General features: G+C 45.6%; 1 protein-coding gene across 2 annotated transcripts in view; it reads left to right on the top strand.

The window, feature by feature from the left end:
* Alpk2 (alpha kinase 2) overlaps positions 1–16,588 on the top strand; it is a 114,052-nt gene extending 97,464 nt beyond the window's left edge. The window contains exons 13-15 of one of the 2 annotated variants that reach the window (XM_048806155.1): positions 722–770; positions 13,096–13,188; positions 15,717–16,588. In XM_048806155.1, the coding sequence (XP_048662112.1) occupies positions 722–770; positions 13,096–13,188; positions 15,717–15,924 (350 nt within the window). In that variant the 3' untranslated portion in view covers positions 15,925–16,588. The remainder of the gene's footprint in view (positions 1–721; positions 771–13,095; positions 13,189–15,716) is intronic. The other variant, XM_015482185.2, reaches the window with a different exon arrangement.
* The last annotated feature ends 1,917 nt before the right edge of the window (positions 16,589–18,505 follow it).

The raw sequence follows: 18,505 nt of genomic DNA on the forward strand, positions 1-18,505 counted from the left end.
GCTGAGCTGGTAGCTCAGGTAGCTGTTTTATAGTTTGGGGTTTGGTACCCTCCCTGCCAACCAACCACAGTTCAATGAATAGAGGTTAGGGCAAGTGCCAAAGGGGCAGACCATGGATCCCAAATGTCAGCATGCCCAGGCCACTATTTAAAAGACTAGAACTCTGGGCCTAAAGCCAATCCAGACAATCTTCAGCTGTGGATGGGAAACCATGTTCTTGGAAATGGGAACATGGTTTGGCTTTGAGCTAAGCAGATGTCACCTTGAATTTTCTCACTGTTGACTTTGACCACCACAGCCCATGACTGTTTGTCCTTCTGTTGTGTAAGGGTTTCCACTTTCAATGAGGAATTAGGAAACAGAAGGAAGCCCAAGTCAGAGTAATTCTGGGGAGGAGGCTCACGGAAAGAGACAGACTTCAGATGCATCAGAGAGCAGCTGAGCCTCCTCCATCCCAGGGGCGAGACGAGCAAGGCAAAACTTGAGTCACAGGCACTGACGCATCAGGGGTCTGCCTTTCCCATTTCACCCCCTGAGGTGGGGTGCATGTCGAAAGGCTGTCAGTCTCTGGGCCTCTGGAGGTGGAAACCAGGAGGAATGTGTGCATTTCTGCAGGAAGGGAGGTGACATTGGAGCTCTCTACTCCTTCCCTGAGTGGATCCCTGATCCTTTCTGAGTATCCCTGAGTAACTCAAACTGTCCTCGCTCTCTCTTCCCATAGGTGTAGGAATGAAGTTAACTGACGTTGGCATAGCAACACTGGCTAAAGGGTGAGTAAGATATAAAATGGAGAGCATGTCATTAACACTAGGCCTCCAAATACCTTCCGGGCAAACACTGTGAGGCTGATGTGGGCAGAGTGGATTTCTGGTCCTCACTGTGGGTGACAAATGTTCTTGGGATGAATTCAATTCACTTCTCTCACTTACATAAAATATTTATGGACTTTGTTCTCGCAGGGAAACACATTTGTTTCCTAACTTTGAAACAAACAAGAACTTTTGCAAACACATTTCTAGATTAATCACTCACAGGGATGTCATGGAGGGATACGTGCCAGCATTTTTTGGGGGGATGTCTTTTAACTATGAATATTCCATTTTTATACATCTAATATCTTCACTTTTAAAAGCTCCTTAAAGGCATATATACATATATGATATGTATATATGTGTATATATATATATATATTTTTGCAGTTGAGCATAGTAAATTCAATTTGTATATTTTTAATCAAGTTATTTCTCCAAAACTACTGTAGACACTCACAGACACTAGGATGATTATTGCAGGAGCTAATGGCTGCCAAAGAGCTGTTGTTGATTGTGGTTTTGTTTCCATAATTTATTTATTCATGTATTTTCTTTTTTATTGGTGCATTATAATCATTCATAATAGTGAAATTCATCATTATATATTTGTACATGCACACAATATAACATTATAATTTGGTCAGTTTCATTCTCTAGTATCTCTCCTTTCCTTCCTCCCCCTGCCCCCAAACCTGACCTTTTTCTCTACTCTACTGGTTTCTCTTCTATTTTTCATGATATTTCTTCACTTTTTTCCCCTTTTTTTTCTCTAGCTTCCACATGAGAGAAAACATGACCTTTGGCCTTTTGAGTTTGGCCTTTTTTCACTTAACATAATGCTTTCAAGTTCCATCCATTTTCCTGCAAATGACATAATTTCATTCCTCTTTCTGGCTGAGTAGAACTCCATTGAGTATATATAGTGTGTTTTCTTTATCCATATGCCACATTATCTATTTATCTATTGACAGATACCTAGACTGGTTCCATAATGTGACTATTGTGAATTGTGTTGCTGTAAACATGGATAAACATGTAATGCTGTGGTATAATGACTTTAATTGTTTAGGACAAATAGCAAGGACTGCTATAGCTACGTCATTTAGTGGTTTCATTCCTAGTTTTTCGAGGAACTTCCATATTGATTTCCATAGTGGTCATACTAATTTGCAATCCCACCAACAGTGTAAACATGTTCCTTTTTAACACATCTCCTCCAGCATTTGTAATTGTTTGTATTTTTGATGGCTGCCATTCTAACTGGAGTGAGGTGAAGTTTCAGTGTAGTTTTGATTTTTATGTCCCTAATGGCTAGATGTTGAACATCTTTTCATGTATTTGTTGGCCATTTGTATTTCTTCTTTGGAGAAGTGTCTGTTTAGTTCATTTGTCCATTTAATTTAGTGTAGTGTTGCTTTGCTCAGTTGCTGGCACGGATGATACTATAAGAACTTTCTACCAGCAAATCATCTAAACAACTGTCCCTTCCCTCTGCTTCACTTGACCCTTACTGAGGACCAAGCTGGCTGTTTGTGGTTCTTGGTGAGAATGAAACTCTGTTGGAGTGGCCAGTGCCTTTGACTGCTCTTTAAGACCCTCTGCAAGAAGAAGAGGAGGCAGATGGCTTTTGGAGGGGATGACCTCTGTTTTAAACATGCAGGTTTATTATTGATTAGGTATGGTGAAGCCAATGGATTAGGATGCAACCATGGTTGAAAACTAGTTTGTTGCTCACAGTTTCCAGGAGAAGGGTGCATAATACACAGGGGCAGTAAGGACGCAGAGGAAGTAAGAGGAAACATGGGTAAGAACCTTAATTTTCTTTTTTTTTTTTAAGATTGGACAAAGTTGGGTAAGCAGGCCTAGCTACTTTGAAGGTTTTCAATGGGCTAGGGGGCATAGGTGTTGTCCCTCATTATCTGGTACCTGTCCTGCGGTGATAAAGGCAGGTACATGGTGCTCTGAGTGTTAAAGCTGATGGAGGAGGTGGTGGGCTTGGGCTCTGGATCAGTTGGTTTGTATATGAAAATGATCTGGAAAAGAGTCACCTACTATCTTCGGGGAGTGGCTAGCCCTAACAGGGGCTGTCTTTCTAGAGCCAGTAAGCATCAGAAATACAAAGCAATAAGATGGTGTGATGAATACACATTGACTATGGGTACTCCCATGGTTGGGGATGACAAGAGCTTTCTGCATATTTCAGACCATCAACATCAGCAATGTGCTAACAACTATGTTAATTTTCAGCTTTCTTGAAGGATGGAGAAAAGCAGAGGGATTCAAAGAAGTGGAAAGGGACCCTTCTTTCTTTTAACCTCTAGATCAGTAGGTCTGATTCATGAGTGCACAGAGCTTCTGATTTGGCTTCAGAACCAAGATGCAGTTATTTTCCCCTGGTGAGGTTCCTTCTGAAAACCTGCTCAGTGAGGTTTTATGTTAGATTTATGTCCTGCACTCCCCCAACCCTGGCAGAGCAGACCAGAGTCCTGGCTGCCAGACCCTTCAGAGAGTTTGGTCATGGCCTTGGGCTTGTAAATGGAACAAGTCTGGAGGGTTATGGTGTGAAGTAGTTCGACTCTGGGCTTGGCCTCCTACCTCCATTTCTCCTGGGTAACCTTGCTCTTGGCATGGAAGGTGTTTGTCTAGCCTGCTGGATGAAGAGGAATCCCAGTGTCCCCAGGACAGAATCATTGTGTCTGATGTCCTTGCTTTCCATCCACGTTAGCATTGTTCTGAAAGTGTTCACATTTTGAAGATAAATTCAGTGGTACCCTATTTATGAAAGTCACTGGTCCCAAGGGGGAATTTCCCAAAAGGAGCTTTTCTTTAAATCTCTATGTTCTCTGCAGCACATGGAAAATACCCTCATTGGCCAGACCTGGTTTGAGCCCTGGCTTCCCATCATTCCAGCTGTGTGGAATGTGACACTCTCTTCTGGAAGGCACTCGTCTGCAGAATGGGGACACTCGGGCTTGCCCTCAGGGTTCTCCAGCTAATCTACATCTAGACCCTGAAGCTTTCCCCTCTAATTCCTCAGCCTGACACCAGTGCAGGCAAATGAATACCACTATTTAGAACAACCTCCTATCAAAACAAAGCAGAAAACTGTCCCAGAGTTCCCCAGACTAGGATGAACCTAAGAGCGTGATGATTTAAGACATCTTTCCAAAGCACATCAGCAGTTTCCAGGAACCCAGACCATTTGAGAGCTTCAAGTGGCACATTTTCCCTGCTCCTCATTTAAAAAGAAACCCAAGCCTTTGGTTTTGTTCTCAGCTTTAATGTGACTTATCTGGCCTGGGACAGCTGCCCAAGACCCATTAGAAGCAGGATGACTGGAGCCCAGGGAGAAATACTGCCTGTAAAGTGTTACTTACTGTCTGCCCACCCACGGAGAGGTCTGAGGGACTGGCAGAGATGGGGGAGAAGGGACTGCTGAATGTTTGAGAGCTTTGAAAAGGAATATTAGATCATCTTGTCTGTTTTTAAAAAAACTTTTTAAATGTTTCAAGAAAAAAGTTACGATTTTTTTTTTAATGCCACAGATTTATTTCTCCCCACAAAACTATCTTAGAAGCCTGTTTTTTTAAAACTGATAAAAGCAGGGTACTCCTCTAGGATTGGTTGAGAGGCCCCTTGACAAGTTCCTCAGAGCCCCTGTGCTTGCAATGAAATCCGGTGGCCACGCCCACTGCCAGCACTTCCCTGGTGAAGAGGGGTAGGGCAGGTGCCCCTGATAGGGAAGAGGTAAGCAAGGAGCATCTGAGGTTAAAGGGTAGATTCCCAATGCTGGGAGGCAAGATTTGAAGCAATTCTCCAAAGAAAGCCAAATCCACGAAATGGTCCAAAAACAATGTCTACAGATTTGGAAAGGGTTTAAGTCCAAAGGCACTTTGAAGACAGGATGGGAAATGACCCAGTGGGATGCCAGTGCACAGGGGAAAGACAGAGAAGAGAATGGCAGACTGCAGAGGGCTTCCAGAGAGTGCAGGAGAGGAGATGCGTGAATAGGACCGGGCAAGCATGTTCTGGTGAGCTTAGATTAGAAAGGGGGAGCTGCTAGTTCTATGGAGTTCTATGGAAGGTTGGTGTATGGTCTCTGCTGCGTGGACCCATCATGAGTAGCAGAGCTCTGTGTCAAAGAAAATATTCCCTATGTATCTGCACCACGTCTCTAGCAGGACCCCCCAATAAATGCAACCTGCCTTGTTCTCTTGTTTAATGAAGTCCAAGGTTGTGATGCTATTTGGTGAGTAAATAAGCTACTTATCATCTCAAAAAGAAAACAGGGAACTGCCATGACTTACTCATTTTAATTCAACTTTACTTGGTAGTATGATCCTTAAGACAGACACCTGTCGTATTTCTCCTGGGAGCAGGAGATAATGTTCGTGTCCAGAGGCACATCACCTCTGACACCCTTCATCTTTTGGCAGTGTTGAGTACAAAAGTTTCAAGTGACAGAGTGTGACTGTTTTGACACGCAGCAATCCATTTTCCACCTACACCTATGATACTAACTGGACCTTTTAAGGTGCTTCTGATTTGAAATTGTTCAGTTCTTTAAAGGAAATAAAGGGAAGTTACTGGTAACTTGAAAACCTACCCTAACCAACCCCAAACCATTGTAAAGCAATGAGGAGGAGAGCAAACACACACAGGTCAGAGGGGACTTTGCAAAAACCCAGTGCTTGAGATCTGGGGAGAAGGTGGGATAGGGACTCAGCCACCAGAGGGCAGCAGAGCCAATATTTTTCCTCCATAGTCTCTAAACAAAACAATAACAAACAAAAACAAAAAGTGAAAAAACCCAGCCAGTTTCATATTGCTGGGTTGAGTAAAACAAAGAGCACCACTCTAAGCAGAATTCTTCCCAGTCAGTAAGCAATGACCAAAAGAAGATGGACATGAATAGCCACCAAGGACGCCCCTCTGTGTGGCCACCAGCCAGTGCTTGGGACTTTCTAGCCTTGGAAGAAAAACTGGATGAAGCTTAAGGATGTGCGGCGAGCGTCAGGCGTCCCTGACATGGAAAGCACATTCAGGAGGCCTGGACAGAATCGTGAAAGGCACAGGGGAGGTGACAGAGGCCCACATATCAAGGCAGGCACACCAGGGGGACAGTTGTTTTGAGAAGGCAGGCTCTACTGACCTCTGCCTGCCCCGTTCTGTCCTCCCAGTGATGAAAGGGAGGGAAGGTCCCGACAGAGGTTCACATTCACAGGCCAGAGTTCCACCCAGGGCCAGGCAGCCTACAGCGACTGCAAATGGTGGGGATAAAAGCCCCCCAGCTGCTTCACGCAGTCCAAGTCACCGGCATGTTGGAGAGGAAGGGCCTACACTGACTTGGAGAGGGGAAGACAAGGAGTCTCAATTTCAAGGTCACACCCTTACAAAGGCTCTGGTGAGAGGGGGGTGGTGCTGGGCAGACTAGGGAAAGCACTCATGAAGGTGCCAGTTGAGGTTGCAAGAGACTCACAGATGGCTTCTTGTCATTTGACATATGGTTTCAGAGACAAAGCTGAACAGAAAGAACATCTGAGGGAAGACTGAGGTCTCGAGATTGCCCCTTGCAAACAGGCTGGGTGACAGTAGGAGGGAGCTGAGAGGAGGGCACAGGGGCGGCTGAGCAGACAGGACTGGGTAAAGACCAGAGGTGTTAAAAAAGGAAACAGAACATTAGAGTGCCTTTGGAACAGTCAAAGCCAAGTGCAAGGGGGCAGGGGCAGGGAGCCAGGTGACAGGGATCAAAGAGGAAGGTGCTTCTAGGAGGGGGTGGACTCAACACATCTGTCACTAGAGGAAAGGGCTGGAAAAGGAGGTGGTGTGTGTGTGTGTGTGTGTGTGTGTGTGTGTAAGGGAGTCAGACACTTGCTGGAAGCAAAAGGGCAGGAGCTCTGGAGGAAAGAAGGGGACTAATGACTGGAGTGGTCAGTCTCCCTGAGGACTTTGGAACTTGTCAGTAAGGAAGGCCAGGCATCAGCGCTGTCCAGCCAGCCACACCCTGGAAATGCGGCCTTGTCCCCCACCCTTAACCTGTCCAGGCGTCAGCCAGGTGCTCTCCTGAGGGGTGCCATCTCCAGCAGTCTGTGCCTGAGGGACTCCAGCACCCTCCTCCCTGGCCCTCCCTGGCCCTCGCTGTCTGTGGCCCTAGAGGCTCCCTGCCGCAGGTGGAAGGAGGGTGACCTTGGGACCAGCACCCTGGGCTTGGAACAATGGATGACCCTCAGACTGCTTATTTGAGGGTTGTCTTCCCTCCATTGTCCCCTCCTTGGTTCTTTGCCCTTGGTTCCAGTCTCAGCTTCAGACAAGGAGTGGACTCTCTGCTTCTTGCATATTCACAGGGACAGAACACGTGCCACCTCAAGAAGGGGCTGGATGACTGCCTTCCCCCTCCTCCGGGCCCTTCTCTGCTCTTCTTCCTCAGGGCTCCCATCATAGAGCTCCCCTTGGGTTGGGGGTGCTTCAGCAGCAACAAGAACAGGAGCCCTGCTGTGTGCTGGGATATTCTAGGATGTTCTCGCCAGCGGGCAGGGTGCCCTTTCCTCCTTTCTCTCATGTTTATGCAAAAGGAGGAAACTCACAGCGTTCTGCTTTTTTTCCAGCTGGGTAGCTGAGGGAAGAAAGGACCAGCGCTGGTTTCCATGGAGGCAGCCCAGGCTGTTGCTTAGACTGAGGCCGAGGGAGGAGCCATGGGGCTGGATGATGAGGGCAGAGAGTGGGCAGGAGCTAGGGACAGGGAGCCTGTGAGCCCAGGTTTTGTACTAAGGAAGATGGAACATTGCAGCACTTGCTTGACCTTGATCTGATTCACACGCTGGGTGACCATGGGAGAACACACTGTCTGGATGAGGCAGGAAGCCAGGGCCAAACACTAAGAGCCTACTTGGACAGGCCAGGGAAGGATGGTGGGGCCAGAACTGGTATCTGTCTTAGTCAGCTTTTTTTCACCACTGTGATTAAAACACTGACAAGAACAACATAAAGAGGCAAAGTTTATCTTGGCTCATGGTTTCAGAAGTTCAGTCTAACCAGGTGTGGTGCTGCACACCTTATATACCCAGAAGCTCAGGAAGCTGAGGCAGGAGGATGGCAAGTTCAAAGCCAGCCTCAGCCACTTAGCAACTTGGTGAGACTCTGTCTCAAAATAAAAAATAAAAAGGGCTGGGGATGTGGCTCAGTGGTTAAGTACCCCTGGGTTCAATAACTGATACCAAAAAAAAAAAAAAAAAAGAGTTCAGTCTACGGTCGACTGACCCTAAAGCTCTAGGCTGGAAGTGGTGAGGCAGAACATCATGGTGGAAGAGTGTGTTGGAGGAAGGCAGCTCAAGACACAGCAGTCAGGAAGCAAAGAACTCCTCTCACCAGGGACAAGATATCAACCTAAAAGGCAAACCCCCATGGACCTGCTTCCCCCAGCCAAACCCTTCCTGCCTACTACCCAGTTAATCCACATCAGTGGATTAATCCATTGATTAGGTCAAGGCACTTATTATTGAATCTTTTATCTATAAAAATTCTTGCATTATCTCATACATGAGCTTTTGGGGGTCACCTCAGATCTAAATTGTTAAAGTCCCCATGGAGTTTGTGGAGATTAGTTGCTGAAGGTCACCTGTCCAAAGAGACTCTTATAACACAACTTCTCTAGAAAACACAGATGTGGTTACATTACAATGCATTTCTCACAGAATTTACATCACAGAATTTTTTTTTTCAAAGCATCTGGTGGGATTCTTGCTTCTTAGAACATATTTTTAGGAAGAACCAATTCACAGGGGGAAAAAAATGGCTGATTCACAACGGTCCTCCAACCTCACCCTGCTCAGAACGGCCGCTCTTGCTGAGGGCAAGCTGTGAACTGATGGTGCTGAGCCCGATGAGCTCCAAGCCATGGTTCTGCTGTGAAACCTTCTCAGAATCCATGAGGAAGTGTGAAAACTTGTATCTTCTGGGGTCCTACAGCAGTTTATCACAGAATACTAACAATACTAGTTGGTGTGTTTGTCTGCCCTGCAAGATGACAGTGTCTGGGAAAGAGCCACGTAGCTCAATGATCCCCTCTAGTTTTCCTATAGTGTCTGACATATGGTTGGTGCCTGTTGAATGAAGGAGTGAATCAATATACATGAAGAAATGAAAGGTATTGATGGAATTTCAGGAATTACTAGATGTTTCCATAGTGGGAGACCTCTCTCATCTTTCTCCTTACATTATAAGTGACAATCTATCCTACAATGCACAAATCCAGCCTTGGCTTTATCCTACACACACACACACACACACACACACACCCCAAAGTTGGGCTTTGTTTTACCTAACCTGCTCCCTCAAATGGAATTCCTTGCCCTTGTAGCCATTTCCTATATATTAATTTTTTTCAGAAAGGATATGAACTAAAACTGTTATAAACAGCTTTCCAGCTTGCTTCTAAAAGGGTTATTGACTTATGGGGGGGCCTTCTATATAGATTTTTCTTGCCTTATTTTCTTAAAGTGAGCCCTTTATGAATCCATTCAGGAACATTGCTTTCTTCATCATGGCCAGAATCGAGCAGCTCTGCAGCCGGCTCTCGCCCCTCCCACTCTGGCTGTGTGTGAAGGCAATCCCTTGCAGAGGGAAGCCTGGAGCAAACCAACTGGGGGGGAAAGCCAGCTGCACGGTCCAGTGGTGCTGTTTGTGAGTCTGCAAGTCTGAGCCATCCTTTATCAGGGTGAGAAGAGAGAAAAATCGTTTTCCAGCAAGAAATGGTCTCACACAGCGTCTAACACAAAGCAAGTGTCAACACTTGGTTGAGTGAGCACAGGACTGTGGAAACAGGCACCTACTTACCTCTTCCTCAAGTAGAACATCAGTGTGACTTGATTATGTTGTCTGATGCAGGCTGCAAGTTGTGCCTGTGTCCTGCTTTAAAGGTAAAGACCTTTCCAAGGTCAAATGGGAATGATTTGAGATCTCTCAAGACTTTGAGTAGTTTTTGTCCTTGTGACTCAAAGTGAGGCCCTGGGTCACTCTGAGCTTGTTAGCAATGCAAAACTTCAAACCCCACCCAAGACCTACTGGATCCAGACCAGCATTTTAACAAGATCTCTGGGTAATCTGCACCACTCTCAGCCAGGAATACATTTATTGTTCTACTGCAGGGGTTCTGAGAGGATGGCTAGTTAAACAAACAAATAGAGATACGTTAGGAAATTATGCTAATCACAGGTTAAAGATAGTTAAATTTAGTCCAATTCAGCAGAGCTAAGGTTTCTAAAAATGGAAATATATGGGGAAAAAAAATCTCAAAATCCACACTCTTCAATCCATTGTATTAGGTTCTTAGGGTTGCCGTAATTATTCACCACCATTTAAAGGCTTAACTTGTTAGGAATTTATGGTCTTGTAGTTCTGGAGGGTAGAAGTCTGAAAGCAAGGTGTTGGCAGGGCTGGTTCCTTCTGGAGAGGCTAAGGAAGAGCTGTTCCTTCCTGTTCCCAGCCTCTGATGGGTGCCCAGTCCTCAGTGTTCCTTGGCTTGTAGGCGCATCACCCCAATCTCTGCCTCACACGTCATGTGGCCTTCTCCTCGTGTGCCTCTATCTTTTCTTGTACAGATGCCAGTCTTACTGGATTAAGGGCCCTGCCTATTCTAAGATGACTTCATTCTAAGTAATGACATCTGCAACATTATTTCTTAGATAACAGCACACTCTGAGCTTCTGGGAAGTATGTGACTTTGGGGGATGCCATTCAACCCCGTAATCTAGCCAGCAAGAAAAACAGTGTGCATTTCTGCAGTGATGGCCATGTAACAGAGCTATCATGAATGTCCAGATTTGTGGTCACCTCCAGTCCCGAGGGCAACAGACGGCATGTGTGGCGTGCAAAGTGGGCCCCAGGCAGGAGGACTGTGTTTCCCATTGCTTGGGTAGATGAGAGCTTGCTGAACTTGAACTTTGAATAAATCCAGGGTTAACTGGCCTAGAAACATTAGAACACCACTCTGTTTTTCTCCCAAGCAAGCATGGTAATGGCTGCTGCTTTGAGAAAACAATAGGTCAAAGCAGAGGCCCAACCTCTTGGCTGAGGCAGAGATGAAGTGAAGGAGAAAGAGTCTTAATTCTGTAGATGCTGGGAAGCAAAAATCAAGCCCCAAAACAAACAAATCCACAAAAGCTGTGAGACAGAAGTTTGCTGTTACCCGAGAGGCCAAATGGAAAGTCCAACATTACAAGGGGAATACACTGGCTTGGATGTAGTTTGAGTGTTTCCCCTAAAGGTTCACCTTTTTGAAAAGTGGTCTCTAGTGTGGTGGTGTTAAGAAGGTGGGATCCTTAAGAGACAGGGCCTAGGGAAGGTGATTAGGTTGTGGACGTAGGGCCCTATTAATGCTGGTCTCGTGGAATAAGTTAGTTTCATGATAGTGGGTTGTTATATAGGAAGGCCACTCCACATACTTGGCCCCTTCAAAACTCAACTATTTCTCCTTCAACTTTCCTATATTATAATATAATGCAGCCAGGAGATCCTTATCAGGATGCCAATGCCATGTATGAATCCTCTGGCCACCAGAATCATCAACCAAATCCATCTCTTTTCTTTATAAAGTATCCAAAGGTTTTTGTTACAGCAACAGAAAACAAACTAATATAGAGAAAGAAAGAAATGTACTGAAATGGATATAAAAACCCACCCTGGGCAAGACTAAGTATCTGAGAATGAAGCTGGGATCCATTCATTTGGTCTTGAATATTAATAGAAAAAGCCTGCCCTGGACAGGAGTCCTGGGCATATAACACAATGTCCTGGGAAAGGTCATGGTCTGTGGAGGCATCACTAATTCCATGGAAAATCTAGGAAGATGCAGGGACAAGATTGGAGGAATTCCTTCTTGTGGCATGGAGCCCAGAGGGCTCCAGGGAGATTATACTCCATCTGGGACTCACAGGGAGTTGGAGGCTGGGAGAGGGAAGGGCTGCCTTGGCCCTTGGGCCTTACTGTGCCCATACGGGGTCATCGCAGTCAACCCTGAGTTGAGTCTCTGCTGTCTGCTATTAGCATTCTCTGAGGATCTAAGGTAAAAGGTTAAGCAGAAGAAAAGGAAGGAGCTGGATTCCTGGAAGAGATCTGTGCTTCTCTGGGCTACCCAGAAGTCATGCTCCTCTGAGCAAACTCTGCTCTTTCCATTCCAGAGTTGGAACCATTAGATAAGGGCTTGCTTGTTACCCAGCATTAGCACCTAGTCACAAGGCAGTGCTTAAAGGAGGAAGCCGTGACCTTTCTGGGAGGCCACAGCATAAGGTAGTTGTTTTTCATGTTTGCAGAGATGAAATGTTTGAAGGTTTAAAAGCCCCAAGCAGTCCTGACATGAATGACCAGGACTTATTTTTGATGTGCTTGAACCGGGAGGCTGTCGCTGTCCATAACATTCCCAGCTTGTCTGAGATGTTTGGGAATTGGTGAGAAGCAATTAGGCCTCTGCAGAAGGGAAGAGGCTACCATGGTGTCTGACAAGCAGGCTCAGCTGGCCTCGTGTGTCCCCAGGGCGTGCTCAGGAAGAGCAGAAGGGCTGGCATTTCGACCTTTTCTGGGATCTCCTACAGAGAAAGATAGAGATGTAAAAATGACATGCTTAGCAGGAGAATTTTCCCTACTCTGCTAGATTCAATTCCTGTCTTTGTTTGACTTTTTTTCCCCCAACAAATGAACTTGACTTATAGAGGCCACGTCATTTTTCAGAAAGAAATGGACTGTGGGCTCCCCAGGGCAGAGCACGCCCTAGCAGGGAGGAGGAGAGGGCAGGCAGGATTTGTAGCAAGCCCGTCAGGATGGAACTGTAGCTCTAGAAAGGAAAGAGCTTTCACACCTAAAGGGCACAAACCCAGCTTGGATGGTAGGAGAGGAGCACAGTCCACTCCCCCTTCATTCCAGCTGTGTGGACACCGACTTCTTCATACAGCCATCGCATCTACATCATGCCAGGGTTGCAGACTTCTTCTTACCAATTTGTGTCTGGTTTTGGTAGTTAGAAATGGTCTGAACTCTCACCCCAGCAGAGCTAACCCTGTGGTTCTGCCAGCCATGTGCTAGCACGAGGCCCCCCATGCAGAAGGGTTCTGTGTTTGGATTAATGCTCTGTTGTTTTTCTCCTGGAATTTTTCATTATTTTTGAACAGGAAATTCATCTTTTCATTTTGCCCTGGGCCCTGCAAATTATGTCAATGGCCAGGCACACCCTGTTTCTCTCCTTTCCTCTGAAAATCCCTCATTCTTTGGTCTCAACTTTAACATCCCTTCACAGGAAGATCCCAGCATCTGCACTGCTTATAATAGTGATGAATATAAGAAGGCCAATAGCAACTGAATCTTCTCTATGTGTCAAGTACTTAGCTAGGTAGGGTTTTTTCTTTTTTGTGTGTGTGCATTATAATTATACATAATAGTGGGATTTATGGTTACATATTTGTGCATGCACACAATATAACAACACAATTTGGGTCAATATTGTTCCTCAGTATTTTCCCCCACCCTCTCTTTTCCCCTTCCCTTGGTTGTTCCTCCTCCTCCCCCTCCTTCTCCTCCTCCTCCTCCTCCTCCTCCTCCTCTTNCTCTCATAAGATTCCCCCCCCTTTTTTTTTTTTTTTTAATTTTTTCTCTCTAGTTTCCACATAGAAGGGAAAACACATGACTTTCTGAGTTCGGCTTATTTAGCTTAACATAATACTCTCAAATTCCATCCATATTCCTGCAAGTGACAAAATTGCATTCTTCTATATGGTTGAATAGAACTCCATGGGTATGCATGTTTCTCTATCTGTTCCACCACCTAGCTGGTTCCATAGTTTGGCTCTGTGAGTTGTGCTGCTAGAAACACGGGTATGTATATATCACTATAGTTTGATGACTTTAATTCTTCAGGATAAATACAAGGAGTGGTGTAGATGGGTCATATGGTGGTTCCATTCTTAGTCTTTGGAGAAGCCTCTTTATTGATTTCCATAGTGGTTGTACTAATTTACAATCCCACCAACAGTGTAAAGGTGTTCCTTCTTCTCTACATCCTCTCTAGCATTTATTATTGTCTGTGTTCTTGATGGCTGCCATTCTAAATGGAGTGAGATGAAATCTCAGTGTAGGTTTCACTTTCATTTCCCTAATTGTTGAACATTTTTTTCATATATCTGTTGACCATTTGGATGTCTTCTTTTGAGAAGTGCCTGTTGAGTTCCCATTTAATTGCTTATTTGCCTTTTTGGTGTTAAGTTTTTTGAGTTCTTTATATATTCTTGATATTAATTATCTGTCAGAAGAGTACCTAGCAAAGATTTTTCTCCCATTCTGTAGGCTCCCTCTTCACATTCTTAATTGTTTCCTCTGCTGTGTAGAAGCCTTTTAATTTGATGCCATTCCATGTTCATTTTTGGCCTTGCCTTGTTTCCTGAGCTTTGGGGTCCTGTTGAGGCAGTTGTTGAGCTGGGTAGTTTGTATGGATTCTCTTACTTCATCCTCTCGACAACCCTACGGGCTAGGTGTTACTATTTTTTCCATTTTAAAGGTGAGAAAACTGATAGCAGATCAGAGAGGCTTAATGTTTTACTGATCCAGCAGTAAGTGCTTCACCTGCATCGCATGTCACCATAATGATGTGACATCTGTCTCCTTCCCTAGACAACAAGTGACATGGGGTCAATAGCTTGCTTGTCCTCTGTTGTACCTGTCCCCTCTAGCACAGAGCTTGGCTAGGTACTGTATAGAAGCTGGGGGAGGAAAGTAACTGTCCCTTCCTCATATTTGACTATATTTTCAAGGACATAGCCCAGACACAAGACAACAGGAGAACATTGAAAAAACTCTTTGAACAACCACCCCGGAGTTTGTTTTTAGACCATCCTCTGGGTGTGGAGTTTCCCTGGATTGGGTGTTGGGGGCATACCAGTGAGGAGAGGGTGCTGGCCTCTGTTCTGCCCTCGTGGGTTTGCAGTGTAGGGAGGGAGAGACATTAAGCAACTCTTCCTCTGGCAAGGTCAGATTGTGCGTGTCAGAGTGCTGTGAGGTGGAGGTGCTCCCTTTGGATATCCTGCAGCTGGGAATGTGACTTGGTTTTGAGGTCAGGAAGGCTTGTTAGAGGAAGCAGAATAAGTGGAGGACTGAAGACAGGAAGGACAAGAGAAGGGAGCAGGGCCATCCCTTGCAGAGGGAATGGTCTGGGCAGAGACACCTGGAAGATACCGCGTGATTACTTCCAAGACTGAAAGGAGGTCAGGGGTGGGGAGAGGTGACCAGCCAGGGGCACTGCAGGCAGGGTTGGAACTTTGACTTCATCTTAACAGAAGTGGAGTTTTAAGCAGGGGAACGGCATGACTCATGTGTTGTAGTGGTCACTCTGGTGGCCATGTGCAGAATGCATCAATGGGCAGGGGCCAAGTGAATGCAAGATGGGCCATGCAGGTATATGAACAGATTTCTTCTAAGTGTTTATTTATGGGTGACACACATTGAAGTACAAATTCCTTTGGATTCAAGGGAGCTCATCTGTGGTGAGAGGGAAGACCATTTCAGGAAGGTGCCAGTCTTGGGCGACTGTATGGCTGGTGTGCACATTCACTCTGTTCAGCCATGTTCTTCTCTAAGGGAGTGTTCCTGGAGTCAGTGCATGTGGAACACAGAGATTCTCTGGTGGCTGGCAGAGAGACATGCATGGTCACTTTCCAGCTACAAAATAAGCAGCAATACTCTGCTACCCTTAGAAATTCTGTCAAGAGCCCTGGAGGTCTAAGCTTTCAACCAGCTTTCCTGATGGATCTTGTGAATCTGCAGGTGGAGAGGGAGACTTGGGGACCTGGGAACTTGTCCAGAATTTTCTTTCTAAACTGGTGAAGTGTCCTGTTTTAAAATCCATTTCCTTTCCCCACAAACTTACAGGTACAAAGGATTTAAAGGCAACTGTTCCATGACCTTCATCGATCAGTTTAAAGCACTACACCAGTGTAACAAGTATTGTAAAATGCTGGGGCTGAAATCCCTTCAAAACAACACCCAGAAACCCAAGAGGCCAAGCATCGGGAAAAGCAAAGTTCAGACAGTGGTGAAGAAGCCAGAGCCCGGGACCCCAGCAGAAAAGAAAACCTAGCACCCCTCAGTAGCGGGGGCCTCCAGCCAGCAGCACACGGGCTTGGGAGTGAAAATCACCCACACAGGAGACTCCTTGCAGAGTGTGTGGCCGTCCTTACTCCCACCAGAATCTGCCCCAAGATGCTTCTATACCAGTCACCTGCCGTCTGCTAAAGTGATTTTGGGACAGATTTGTGACCAGACTCGTGGAGAGACTACATCGGTCGTCAGCGTCAAAGGCAGTCCGCTCTCTGTACACACAGCATGTTGGCACCAACTTGGTGTCACGTACCTCTTTGTCTATTTGCACGTGGTTTTGTTGTCAAAGACTTGGTGCTGAGCAGGGTCCGTTCCTAGCCCCAGTGCTTCTCGTCCCTGCCTAATCGGGGTTTCCAGACATATCTAGCTGTGATGGGAACAGAATCATGAATGTCAAGTTGCTGCACCAGTGTCCACGATGCTGCTGCTGCTGTGGGTGGTGGCTTCTGGAACACAAGGCCACTTCCCACCTTGTTCACACAGCCAGTGACGATTTTCTGTTTTGACAAATTCACGTTTAAACAAAAAGCGTAAGCTGCATATGTCATCATAGACACTTGTTCTTTGGAATTTGTGCCGTATTTCACATTCCCCCAGGACTTAGTCATTTAGTCATTTCCTAATAGATTTGCTGGAGCACAAAATACTCGTGTCTGTGTTTTCCCTTGTTCTTACATTGCAATTTAGGTTCCGTCACTTTCTACTCGGCTCCTTAACTCTGGTCTCCCTAAACCCCGGACTGACTCACAGCGTGTTGCAGGGGAAGGCAGGGGCTGATCCTGGCCTGAGCTCACAGGGATCCTGCCCTCCCCGACTGCGTGCTGTCTCCTTCCCTATGTATTCCTATATAACATTCTGGGAAAAGCAAAAACTGGAGGGGAACATGTGTGCAGTCCTCTTACAGGGGCAGTTGGCCTTCACTAGAGAACTCTTGACTTCTTTAGCTTTAAAATAATTTCCTCAAGCTAGGGATTTTGTTAAAAAAGACAGCATAGTTGATATTTTTGTTTAAAGAGGAATTTGAGCCAGCGCAGTGGTGCATGCTTGTAATCCCAGTGGCTGGGAAGGCTGAGACAGGAGGATCATGAGTTCAAAGCCAGCCTCAGCAAAAGCGAGGCACTTAGCAACTCAGTGAGACCTTATCTCTAAATAAAATATAAAATAGAGCTGGGGATGTGGCTCAGTGGTTGAGTGCCGCTGAGTTTAATCTCTAGTACCAAAAAAAGGAATTTGAAGAAGAAACCCTTGTCAGTTATAGTTCATATTTTTTCAGAAAATTTACCCATTTCCAGCCTTTCTATGAGGTGACCTTTTGCTTGCTATTCCCATAAAGATCATATGGATGCATTTAATAGTAGAGTTCTAGAAAGTTCCTTAATAGTAAACAAAAATAGCACGTTTTGGTTCTCTATCCATCCGTCCATCCATCCATTTATCCACCTGCCTATCATCTATCTATATATGTACAACCAGACCCTTCTTGACAGACCAGACAGTTTTTGGTAATAATTTATAGTTCTATGTTTAAAAAAAAATCAGCACAAGTATGGGAAGGTATAAAATGAAGAGCAAAATCACCCTGGCACCCTCCTCCCCTAGCTGGCTTTGAATCCTGACTTGGAGAGGACAGTTGGAGGGAAAGGATTTTCTGCTCCCAGATTTTGTGCATTTGCAGTCAGTGCACGGTGTGCTTCTCCTGGATCTGGATGTCCCTGCTCCTTTCACAGATGCATAGGTTTTTTTTTTTTTTCAAAGTGCCTGTATTGTTGACCATAATCTGATTTCATCTGTTTACAGACATTTGGAGGCTCAGAGACAGAAGGGGCTCTGCAGTGGGATTCGACCCAGCCAAGGCTCTTGGGGATGGTCCTGTGTAGCTGTGTGACCATCTGTCTGCCACCCAAGCCCTTATGTCCTGAAACAAAGTTCTGTTTCCTTACACAGTGAACAGGGTGAGCATGGAACGGGCTCTCCTATACTAAAGATGGGGTTCTAGGGCCTCATAAATGTCCATCCCCCACTGTGGTGGTTTTGGTTCAGTTTGCAACCCATCTGGTTTCAGTGGATTCTCCCACTGGTCTCCATAAGGGTGCAGCGTTAGAAAGACTCCAAATACAATGCCTCCTCAGCCCAGCCCTGAGCTAGGAGGGCACAGTGGGTCCAGCTGGGGATTTTGTACCTTCTGATGCCTGCAGGGTGGTCACATATGTACATGTCTCAGTTTCCTGATGGGCTCGACAGTGCAGATCTGTGATGGGCAGATCACAAAAACGAATGAAAGATTCATGAAAATGGGCCTGTGTTTTCAATGGCAGGTTTGTCACTAATTAGAATGGCAGGCACACGATGACTTCTTGCCAGTAGGCATGGTGTTCTGGAGAGGTCTAGCGTTGGATGTGTGCAGGGCTGCCTTGTATTAATATTTCATGGTATCTCATTGTCCCGGCCTTCCCAGCCGTGTTTCTGACAAGCCTCATAAAAGCAAAGGGTTTCAACAGAGTCGTATTAAAAAGAATGCCAAAATAAGTAACCATTATTTTCTAATTACAAAGCACTCTCCT

The sequence above is a fragment of the Marmota marmota genome, unplaced genomic scaffold (genome assembly GCF_001458135.2).
Source record: "Marmota marmota marmota unplaced genomic scaffold, marMar, whole genome shotgun sequence".
In the NCBI taxonomy this organism is placed as follows: Eukaryota; Metazoa; Chordata; class Mammalia; order Rodentia; family Sciuridae; genus Marmota; species Marmota marmota.